Source organism: Fopius arisanus, unplaced genomic scaffold (assembly GCF_000806365.1).
Source record: "Fopius arisanus strain USDA-PBARC FA_bdor unplaced genomic scaffold, ASM80636v1 scaffold00029, whole genome shotgun sequence".
In the NCBI taxonomy this organism is placed as follows: Eukaryota; Metazoa; Arthropoda; class Insecta; order Hymenoptera; family Braconidae; genus Fopius; species Fopius arisanus.
The window spans coordinates 874,135-885,530 of NW_011887768.1; the positions used below are offsets into that span (position 1 = coordinate 874,135).

An 11,396-nucleotide genomic window follows, 5' to 3' on the forward strand; every position below is an offset into this window, starting at 1 on the left:
CGATCGATTCTCAAAGAAATCCCTAAAAATTTCTTAATTACTCAAAAAAAAAAATTAATTCCGAGTTTTTTCAATTTTTAATTCTATTCTCTTTTAATTTTAAAAATAATTCAATTCAATTTATTTCATTCCACTTCAATCCAAATTTTTATCCGGAACATCCAGTGAACTTTTTTTTTTTATCCACGAAAAATCGTGCGATGGAATGATCTATTCCGCGTTGATGATCGCGATAACCTATCGGGGTGGTCGTGTAGGTAAATCGGATACCCGGGAATTCCACCCTCTCCCGGAGGTCTAGTGATCGATCCCAAAGTTGAGAATTCCACAATCGAAACGTGACGTATCATCAGCTGATACCCAAAACGAAAACACGAAGCGCGAAAAAATGACAACTCGCGGGAGTACAAAATATTTATCCACGGGTGTGTGAATCTACCTTCACCTAGACCTTCCTTTCCACAGCACCCACCTAAGAGGGGATTTCAATATAAAAGCTGTCCCCAGAGTTGCAAATAGCATCAGATCATTTCACCAGGTGATCATAGCGATTAGAAGAAAGTACTTCACCCTGACATGCGATCAACGGTAAGTCAATCACTGAATAATTCCTAATAATTTCATTTACCTCCTCTGCCTATCGATAAATAAATTTTAAATTCTATTCCCTCAACACCAGTTACTCCTCGGGCTATTGGCCCTGGCATTATCGCCGATAGACGGAAAAGAGAGAAGACCCGAGAACAAGCTCCGAAGATATGGTCCATTCGGGCTGAAGGACAAAAGAGGTGCAGAATACATATCGAATTATCAACCGCAGAGTCTGTCACCAGGAATCCACTCCCTGATGGGACTGACTCCATCCCTATCAAGCCACACCATGACACGTGCCCTGGGTAATTATCAAGGACTGGAGCACAGCAGTGGCGGTCAGGGTGGCCTCTCCCTGCTGCCAGGTCATGGTATTCCCTCGATGGGAATCAGCCTCGGTGGCCATGGCCAAACAATCTACACCCTCCCAATGTCCTCAATCATGTCATCATCAAAATCACCAATAATGTTCGGTCTTCATACCGGTCTCACCAGTGGATCCAACTACAGGACCTACTCCCCAGGTGTTTCCAGCATTTCAGGATACCCTGGATCGAGTGGATCATCCAGTCCAGCTGAATCCTCTTATGGCTCCTTAAGTCTTCCAGCGAGTGGAGATTCTACTGGCCTCCAGACGATTCCTCAGTCCCACGGTATATCTGGTGGACTCGTCTTCCTGGAAAGCCCTCAGAACACCCAGACCTATCACACCGGCTTATCAAGTGGCTCATCAGATAGCTCCAGCTACAATCTACCGATATCCGATTCAAAATATCGAATATCATCCGCCGGTAGCTCTTACGCATCACCGACCAACTCGTACTCATTCCCAAGCACAAATTACGGAATACCCAGTAACAGCATCATGTCGGGCACTAGCTCATCGAGTCCTACTGTTCATTATTCACCACCCAGCTCTTACACACCCTCGCATACTAGTACTGCTGCATCGTATGACTCAAACTCAATCAATTATGCTTCACCAGGTAGTTCATATTCTCAATCAGATTATTCTAATCACTCACCATCCAATTCGTATGGATACTCTGAACCACAAACATCTTATTCACATGTCAGCTCTATCCAGAGCAGCCACACCCCAGTGAAAGCATACGACGAGTACATTCCCAAATACGACACCATCTCCTACTCTAGCCCTCGTGATAAGTATTAGTGCAGTCCAGTTATTTATTGATTTTATATTTATGTATTTAAGTCGCCAATCATCTCTGTACTCTCATACAAATCATTATCATGGAATATCGATTTAATAAAATCGCCTGGAAATTGTGGAATTAATTGCTTTTTATTGTTAATTGTTAACCATTTTTTTTCTGGATGTTTATCATCTTTTGGATAATGAGGAGAAAAATCGGGATTAATTTGTCTGTTGGACGTTTGTTTATTTATCAGAACTTCAAGACTCGAAACGAGGGAGATAGTGGAAATTGTTTACGACTAAATGTTTAACGATTTTATTTTTTATTTGTATTTGGATAATCGGAATGACTTTATCTGTGAGAGATCGGGTTTGCTGAGGACTTTGGATAAACATTGTTAATTGCACGTGAGTTGCAACGACTTCCATACATGTGTTTAAATACGAGTTCTTCTTGCTGGTGTGTTATAAATCACAGGGGCAGTTTCCAGTGATAATCACTGGAACGAAGCTCTCCATTCAAAAAGAGAGAAATGCACTTGCGGTGGATAAAAAATGGCGACATCACTTTTACTTAAAAGTGAATAGAGAGTGATATCCGGACAAACCCCTTTCTAAATTCTTCATCTCCTGGGGAAGCTGCAGTGAACGTCATACGGTAGTGACCAGTTGAGAAATCTCAATTTATAACGTCAATTTGCAATTATACTGCACCTCAGATGAGAGTGCTCCCTTTCCTGGGGTATTTTTCTATCGCCGCTTGTGGAGAGAAAAAATTCATTCCATTAAAGTTTCATTCGTCACTCAATCCAATTATTCTTATATTTTTTTATTAATAATAATTTTTATTTGGGGGTAGATAATTTAATGGGTTGTAGAACATGTTTCTGCGGATTGGGTAGGAATTTTTAAACAATTTTTCTCATTGTTTTATTTATGAACTTTATAGTCCGCACGGTCTACTTGTCCTTGTCTTCTCATTCCGCACCTCTTGCTTCCTCCATTTCCTTTACCATTCTCACTTCCGGTCTTCCGGCATTGGTTCCTCTTTCCGGTTGATAACTGGGAACAATATCTCATTTTTCCACACGATCCGATCGCTAGAATAAATCGCCAAAACGCCGGGAGAAGAAATCTATCGACGTAATTATGAATATCGCGGTGTTTATTGCATAAATCAATTACCCGGGTAAAAATTGTAATCGGAATATTTTTTCAAAGTTTTAAAAAAAATTTTGGAAAACTTTTCCGAATTTTTTTTTTTGAAACAAAAAATCGGAAAAAAACTTTTTTTTTTGGGGAAGGTTTTGAAAAATTTTTCGAAAATTTGAATATGAAATTTTTTTTTAATTTAGATCGCGTTTTGGTGAGAATATTGAAAAATCAAAAAAGTAAGAAAAGAACAGTATAATCAAAAGAAAAAATTACATTCCCAAAAATTTCTGGAAAATTCGAAAAAAAAATTTCTGAAACAAATTTTTGAAATATTTTTCAAAACATTTCCCAGAAATATAATTGTTTTGTCTCCCGATTTTTTTTGTTAAAAAAAAAAATTCTGGAAAGTTTTCCAAAAATTTTTTTGAAAATTTCGAAAAAATATTCCGATTATAATTTTTACCCGGGTATTTAATTAGCGGGTTACAACTCAACTTCTCGAGGGATCCTGAATCTCGATTAATCCCTCGAAAATTCGGAGATTAATCCAAAAATTTTGAACCGGTGGAAATAACTCTGAAGTTGGAGAGAAAAAAAATGTACAGATATTGTGGAAATTATTCAGTGGATTAATCTGATCTGGAGCGCGTGAAATCGGATTACTCGGTAATGCAGTCGAGTCCCGATAGTTGGGAAGTCTTTCCCAAATTCTCAGTGGCCTCCCCTAGGTTTCGACCCTCTTATCGTCTCCCATTGTCCTCCGAATGTAAACACAGGGACAAATAATTTTATTTCAAGTTTTCCAAGGAGTTGGCAGCCACCGACGAGTGGAGCCTCGAGAAACTTTCCAAATTCATGGAATTGAATTTTCCCATAGTCCTTTGGCCCTGGAAACTATCGGAATCCACTCCCTGTCCATTTCCTGGGGAGAGATCAGATACGGCTCCTGGGAGAACACCCCTGATTATTAACCCCTAAAAAATTATTGAACTATCTGACTCCAAGGGGGTGTGACAGTCTCAATAATTTCTCTGGTCTAATTCGTCTGTAATTTAAATTGTTGTAACGTAATAATAAATTTTTGGAGTTAATTACCGTCAGACGCAAAAGTGAAAATCCTGATTCGACAGTTTCAGGACTTTAGGACTTGAGGACTTTATGTGAGACTCTTTATTTTTATAAACAATAGGATCAGATGGCTGAGTTTATAATTCCTCGATGAATCAATCGAACCAGGACCTATTTTTCTTAATTATTATATTATATTATTTATTCCTCGAATTAATCAATTTGCGATTTAGTCTGTGGCTGTGTAAATTGGAGAAATGCAATTTGAAAAAAGATATTTCTCTGGAGTGATTCCAAAAGAAGAAAAAGTCTCTTTTCTCAAGTGCAAGTGAACTATCGAAAGGTGTGGCTGTATGAAATGATGGTAACGGCACATCCAGAGAAAGTGAAGCGATTCCCTAGACAACGCGTTAAAAATACCAGAGAATTGAAAAAAAAAAATGGGTAAAATGAATGGAGCGGGAAGTCCGTGTTGTCTGGACTCAATTAAATGGATTATATTATTATTTTATTTTCAGGAATCCGCCCATTTAACCTTTCTCAAATTGAAAGTGATTTTAGCTCACGGCACCTTTCGTGCAAGATGTACCTGAAGAGTAATCCATTTCTTTGTACACCAGACGTTTACCCTTCCCTCATGGTAATGAGCACTGGAGGTAAATAGAAATTGGTTCTTTTTTCTTTGCTGGTAGAACAATGAGTTCTTTTCGGGCTGGCGGAAAATCAGGGGATGAGTGATGAAAATTGCGCGGTATGACGAGATGTCATGGAAATAGAACATTGAATTTCTACTGAAAGAGAACGTACATTAGCTGCTAATTCTCGGTCTAGCTGGGAGGAAAGTTGAACTAGTTTTTCAATTTTTCAAGCTAGCCAGTATAAAGTACAAGTCCGATACTCGATGCTTCATCATTGACTGTTCGACTCGGCAATCATCATTTACTCATCGTAAAATCCACTGACCATGATGATGATGATGACGGGATGCTCTGAATTATCCTATTCAAAACAATCATTCAATTAATTAGGACGTAGTCCAACCGATCAAATTGTTTGTATTAATAATTAGTCATTAAAAAAAATTTTCATTGGAATATTTTTTCCAAATTTTTCCAAAGTTTTCCAAAACTTTCCAGAATTTTTTTTTATGAAACAAAAAAAATGAGAAAGCAAAATAATTTTATTTTTGGGAAAGGCTTTGAAATTTTTTTTTTATAATTTAGATGGCGTTTTTTTTTTTTGAGAATATTGAAAAATAAAAAAGTAAGAAAACAATAGAAAATTATTTTTAAAAAATTCCGAAACAAATCTTTGAAAAATTTTTCAAAACATTTCCCAAAAACAATTGTTTTGTTTCCCAATTTTTTTATTTCAAAAGAAAAATTTTCTGAAAAGTTTTCCAAAAATTTTTTGAAAACTTAAAAAAAATATTCTGTTTACAATTTTTTTTACCCGGGAGTCGATTCGTCCGGTAGATTTAATCCATGAAAAAACTGAAAGAGAATATTTCAATAGAATTCCAACAAAACTCTCCAGAAATTCCTTCAGAATTTTGCATTTCCTCCGGATGATGGGAATTAGGGGTGGTGTATCCGTAATAACTTAGGGAAAAAATAAAAAATAAAATAGGACAGAGTCAACTAATAAATCGTCAAGTCCATTTCCACCTCTAAATTGAATCGCAGAAACTCCTCGCCATCCCCAACGCTTTCCTCTCTCAATAGCCAGCAATCAGCAGTTCAACGTCCTGAAGAAAGTGGCCTTGTCCTATCCTTCGCTCCTTCCGGTCGATATAGAGCAGGCAAAAAAGTCTCCATTGGCCCAGTCTAACACCGACGTTGGCCCAAGTGAATGTATACAACTCTATTGCTATTTAATGGGGTGAGATTCCCGCGCTGAGGACCAAAGAATGGATTACGCCGTTCACCATAGCTGATCTTTTGTACTTTCGTATGTACCACGCTTTCTGGAGAAGGGGATAGGCTTTATAACTTAAGACGAACAACTTCGGTTTTGTAGTTCAGCTACAGCTACGAGACTCCCGTATTCTGTCGAAAAATCTCAATTTAAACATTCGAGATGGTGAGTCCTACAGACGTCGGAGAATTTTTCCGAAATTTCCAGGGAAACTTAGACTTCTGAATATTTAAAAATCTCAAAATCTCAGTCACGAAATTCTCGCCATTTTTATTTTTATATGATTAATTTTTTCACGATATCCGGAATTTTTCAAATAAAATTGAATTTTTTAATTTCTACTCCTGCAAATGTTTTAATAAGGAAAATATTATAATTACATTTTTTTATTTCTATTAACGGAGTCAATTAAAAAAAATTTCAAGGTAAATAAAAAATTCAATTCAGAACCCGGGTAAAAAATTTAATCGAAATATTTTTTCTAAATTTTCAAAAAATTTCTGGGAAACTTTTCAGGAAATTTTTTTTTTGAAACAAAAAAATGGGGAAGTGAAACAATTGTATTTTTCAAAAATTTGTCTCGGAAAAATTTGTTTTTTATTTTCTAAACGCTATCTAAATTATTAAAAAAATTTCCTATTCGAATTTTTGAAAAAATTTTCAAAACCTTTCCCAAAAATAAAATAATTTTGTTTTGCAAAAAAAAAAATATTCTCTAAAGTTTTCCAGGAATTTTTAGAAAATTTGGAAAAAATATTCCGATTCCATTTTTTTTTAACCCGAGAAGTCAAAAGTATGAAATATCAATTGAATCAATTGATAAATTTTTCGGCTGGAGTAATTACCGGAAGTTATGGAGAGATTCAATGGGAGGCAATTACCATTTCGATTAATGGGTAATTAATGAGGAAATGTTGGATAATTTACTGGGAATTTCGCGTGAATCAATCTCCCGTGAGTTTCGCTTTCAATGAAAGTTCCTTTTATAAATCACCCATTATTCCAGAAAGCGATCATCATTGTGAGTCTATTGGTGCCGTTGTCCCTGGGGGACCAAAAAATCCATCCGGAAGACATCGAGAGAGATAATCATCCCGAAAACCGCTCACCCCTGCCACAGAGACCATATTCACCAGATCCTGAGGCAGGACCTGAAAGATATATGATAGTAACTTCCAATCACGTTGATTATACCGTACGTACACGATATCATATTTCAATTTAATAAATAAATAATTCATCATCATTTATCAGAAATCCACGAATCTCCCTAAAAATCGCCAAAACAATTAATTACGATTCTATCCCAGAAAAATAACATGAATTACTAATTATTTATTGATAGCTAATAATTAATTATTAATTCCTGAAATTAAATATGTTGAACGAAGATTTTTATTTGATTCGAATTATTGATAGTTTATTTTTAAAAAAAAACATGCAGATGGGGTGAATCTTGTAATAATTATCGAATTTTCCTCTCGGTGCAACCGAATCGTGGAACAGGGGCAGAGCAATGGGCACAATGGAGATAACGTCGACAGTGATATCAGATATCAGATGAAAACGGAGGATGATACCTCCACGAAAGCACAATCCCCTGACAACTATGTCGAGTATCCAGTGCAAATACAGATGCCAAAGAGGCTGGAGCACGTGAATTATCGACAGCATTTGGTGGAGTGGCCCAGACCACTTGGAGATCATCAGTATCAAATGAACCAACAAAGATTGATGCGATATCCTGTGCAGACACTACGGGGTAAGTAATTATTCCCCAGCACTGAGATCAATATTTCCATGATCAAGATGAACTGGATGGGGAAGAGCATCTCCAACGATTTTCTTTAAAAGTTCTATCCCATCAAAACACTCGGACACTAGGATTATTATATTTATTTCATTTGATCCTTGAAAGTTGTTCTCTCAGCGAAGTGTTCACAGGGAAAAAGATTTCTCACTCCCTGGACAAATTCCTTTAAAAGTTCCCTCTAGGACTCTTCGTCCTAACTATCTTTTTACTTAAAATAAGTGAGTTTCCACTTGACTCAAGTGAAAACTCTTTCCAAAAGTCAACGGCTGGTAAATCGTTCAATTCAATGCGAAAAAAAAATTGATAGAAAAACATAATTCAATAGATTTTCACCTCGACCAATATTTCAGTGAAATATTAATAAAATTATTGAGAAAACAATAAATTTATCTGGTTCTGGTATTATTAAGTGGAATAGAGGTTTTTAGTTTATTTTTTTACTGTTCAGAGGCTGTGTACATTCCGGCGAGTCAATTGTTGGCTTATTCCCGCAACTTCTGGTTGAGCCAAGCACTGGCAACAAAAAATTCAGGCCTCCTGCAACACCTCGCACCCCAAATCGTGGAAAAATCACCAGCTGCGGTGTATAGCACAGCTCTAGGTCAATCTGCACACACTGCATCGACATATGCTGGATACCCATCAGCGATTGACCCACATCCGGAAGAGATTCTCCCAGCCAAGGTCATTATTTATTCTAAGAGATCTCCAATTTTCAATGACGCAATGATTTCCAAATGGTATTCATTTCCAAAATGCAGGGAATTCATGTGAAAATTCTTCATCCAAATAATTCATATAAAAATTAATCCAATTCAATTTTTCAATTAAAAAAAAATTAATGCCTTCGGCGTTAATATTCTTTCCTCAAAATATCATTCCATAAATTGCGGGGAATTCCAATTCATGCAAGTTCTTTTGAATTATTTTTTTTCTTTTTATTCGAATTGTTAGGAGAACTGGATTGTCCTCTGAACTTCTGACTTGAATTTTTGGATTTTTAGGTGGTGTTGTCTCAGCCGCAGATCCAATATCTCCAGGAATTCAGTTACAAACCCACAAAGTCCCAGGCAGACGTCGATCATGTGGGCACTTATGCAAGTACTCCCGTCCATGCACAAGGCCAGGCAGTTTCTTACTTGCAGAGCCAGTTGGGACACCTCAACAACCGAGAGGAACCAAAAAAAGTGCAGTACAACATACGTCTGACCAAACCAGTCTACCGGACGCAAACTGATCAGCGACATTTAAAGGTCAAGATTAATAATATCGTCCTACAAAAAATATTTCTCCCAATTAAAAATAATTGCGGCAAATATTTCTTCAGAATCCATTTAATTTTCACATCTCAAAGAAATTTCTTCTGCATCTGTAATTCTAATTGACAGAAATAATTTTTATTCATTCATTTTATTAGTTTTTTAAATTTTGGGATGGGCCTTTTTTTTGGGTTCATTATAGGTTTCGGATTTACCGAGACAGGAATTGGCAGCTCCACTGCATTCAACTGGTGATGATCGTCAGCCTTCCAGTAATATTGATCATACACCGGAATCGAAATCGTTGCTGGGGTCGTACATTCCGAGTCATGTAATTGCTGCACAAGATGCCGCCAGGTACCGGGAACGACCCCTGAAGCTCGAGGGTGGTTTTTTGCCGTCGAAAATGAATTTCTTCCATGTGTATGGAAAACGCAAGTCCAAGTACACGCAATGAGACTTGATGCCATGGGCCATTTAGTGCGATATTAGGATATTTCATTTAATGCCATCTTGTATTTATAAATTCGCGAGAAGAATTTCAGAGGTGTATATTAATAAAATTATTCGACAATTCGACAATTTGTTCTGATTTTTTTTTTCCATTTCTCCTTATTCTGTTGTTTTTATAAACAATTTCCCCTTATTATGGTTATATTCATGAATAATTATTAAAGAATGGTAATTAGTGGAAAAAACGTGAGGTGAAGGCGCCGCCATGTTGGGAAGATGCAGCATCTCGAGATGGCGGCGCACCCCTGCGCACCACCTCGTGTTTTTAAACATTTCTTGAAATTGTTTATTCCTTTCTAAATACATCCAGCCCACTTTATCCTGTTTGTTGCGAGTGAACAATTTTTTTAAGCCCTTTTTCCGATATTTCTGTCTCTTGTGGAGTGAAAATTCTCAATGAAAAAAAAAAAAGAAATCGAGTTCCGAAGGTACGAATCCATTGTGGATTTTCCGGGGCTGGAGAGAATGCACATCGGTTAATATTCTATCATCGGGATTGCGTGTTTACATGGGAGATTTCGAATAAGTGTTACGATCAAATCACCGAATTCCATATTACGATACACGATAAATTTTTAATCGGAATAAAATTCCCAGTAAAAAGTCGAAATCATTCGTTACGCAAGCCGCATTCGGAGCAGACGAAATTTTATTTCTATGACGTCTAGGGGATCCTACGATACAATAATCCGACCATCGAGGACGCTTTTACTTTTCTAATTTCCCATGTTCGCGTACAGATCGCATTTCGCGATAAATTAACACGGCAATTAACTCCTGCCACGGTGTACCGAATGCCCCAACTGTTGCGATTTATTCATCAAAAACAACTGATAAAGGAAGTGCCAATAAAAAATCCACATATCACGAGAAATTAAAATTATTACCCAAAAAAAAAAACGAGTTTCCAGAAGAACTTCAACATTCCATTCAATTCGCTCTATAAAATAAATCGCCACGCGTTGCAAACTTGTAAATTTTGCAGATTCTCTCAATAATTTTATATAATCCATTATGCAATTGAATAAACTAATGGGAGAGCGCATGGCAAAGAGGAATAATGTGAAATAAAAAAAAAAAACCATTTGTAACATCAAAGAAATGTGACTGAAAATTGAATTGCATCCCGAATCCCGCGAAATGAGAGATATTACGGGTAAATTTGACCAGCGATGTAAAATTTTTACAAATTCCATAAAAAATTGGAATTTCCTGTGTGGAATATGGGGACAGATACCGCAAAGCGGTGGAGAGAGTCGCGCCAGCAAATGAGAGCGAGGGGAATAATTAATTCGGATTCATCAATGGGTAATGAGATCTGACCACCGGCGAATAATACAATGGAGAGCCAAAAGCATTTGTCAATATTCCAGAAATAATTCAACGAGACTGAAAAGTCGCGACAACACAGGGAATCCGTTAATAACTCGCGATTCGCGGAAATGTACCGCGGAATAAAAAAAAAGGGTACGAAAAAGGGGCCGTTTAAGAATTTTTGGAGGCCACGCAAGGTCCCATATTATTGGCAGATGTCTTGAGTGTACATATGTAGTATATAACGTCGAAGTGAAACGAACAGCGAGGGCATATAAGGTGGGATGCTGTAGACGCGACTTTCTCAGTATCCAACGTACAAGACCTGTCTCCCGTGTCATTAGTTTTCGTGGTCCATCGAATTATGAAGATTCTCAGTATCTGCGTGAGTACCATTTAATGAAATTACTCTGCCAATAAAATCCCACAAGATTCAATCGAAATCCACGAGAATACTCACGTCAAAATAAATTTAACTATTAATAATATATATATTGATAATTTATTTACCTCCGGGTATGCATACTCTCGGTGGAAAGTGATAAATAAAAATAATTGGAATATTATAAATTAAAAACAATAGCTTTAGGAGAAAATAATGAAGTGT

General features: G+C 36.8%; 3 protein-coding genes across 3 annotated transcripts in view; all 3 read left to right on the plus strand.

Annotated features, from left to right (window-relative positions):
- The first annotated feature begins 517 nt into the window (after nt 1–517).
- On the plus strand, nt 518–1,883 carry LOC105265354 (probable ATP-dependent RNA helicase ddx17). The gene is made up of 2 exons (XM_011302798.1): nt 518–588; nt 680–1,883. The coding sequence occupies exons 1-2, from the start codon at nt 577–579 to the stop codon at nt 1,763–1,765; spliced, it is 1,098 nt and encodes a 365-aa protein (XP_011301100.1). The 5' UTR covers nt 518–576; the 3' UTR covers nt 1,766–1,883.
- A 4,066-nt stretch (nt 1,884–5,949) lies between these two features.
- LOC105265355 (uncharacterized) lies at nt 5,950–9,539 on the plus strand. Its single transcript, XM_011302799.1, has 6 exons — nt 5,950–6,055; nt 6,897–7,085; nt 7,397–7,652; nt 8,152–8,387; nt 8,708–8,956; nt 9,165–9,539. The coding sequence occupies exons 1-6, from the start codon at nt 6,053–6,055 to the stop codon at nt 9,417–9,419; spliced, it is 1,188 nt and encodes a 395-aa protein (XP_011301101.1). The 5' UTR covers nt 5,950–6,052; the 3' UTR covers nt 9,420–9,539.
- Nucleotides 9,540–11,108: 1,569 nt separating this feature from the next.
- LOC105265357 (uncharacterized) overlaps nt 11,109–11,396 on the plus strand; it is a gene marked incomplete in the record, with an annotated part of 5,373 nt that continues 5,085 nt past the window's right edge. The window contains 1 exon segment of the mRNA XM_011302800.1: nt 11,109–11,174. Within this exon segment, the coding sequence (XP_011301102.1) occupies nt 11,154–11,174 (21 nt within the window).

Excerpts from the sequence above, each read along its gene's own strand:
- LOC105265355 (XM_011302799.1), top strand. Across the intron at positions 8,388-8,707 it reads AAGAGATTCTCCCAGCCAAG|GTGGTGTTGTCTCAGCCGCA; the intron begins GTCATTATTTAT and ends TTGGATTTTTAG. Across the intron at positions 8,957-9,164 it reads CTGATCAGCGACATTTAAAG|GTTTCGGATTTACCGAGACA; the intron begins GTCAAGATTAAT and ends GGTTCATTATAG.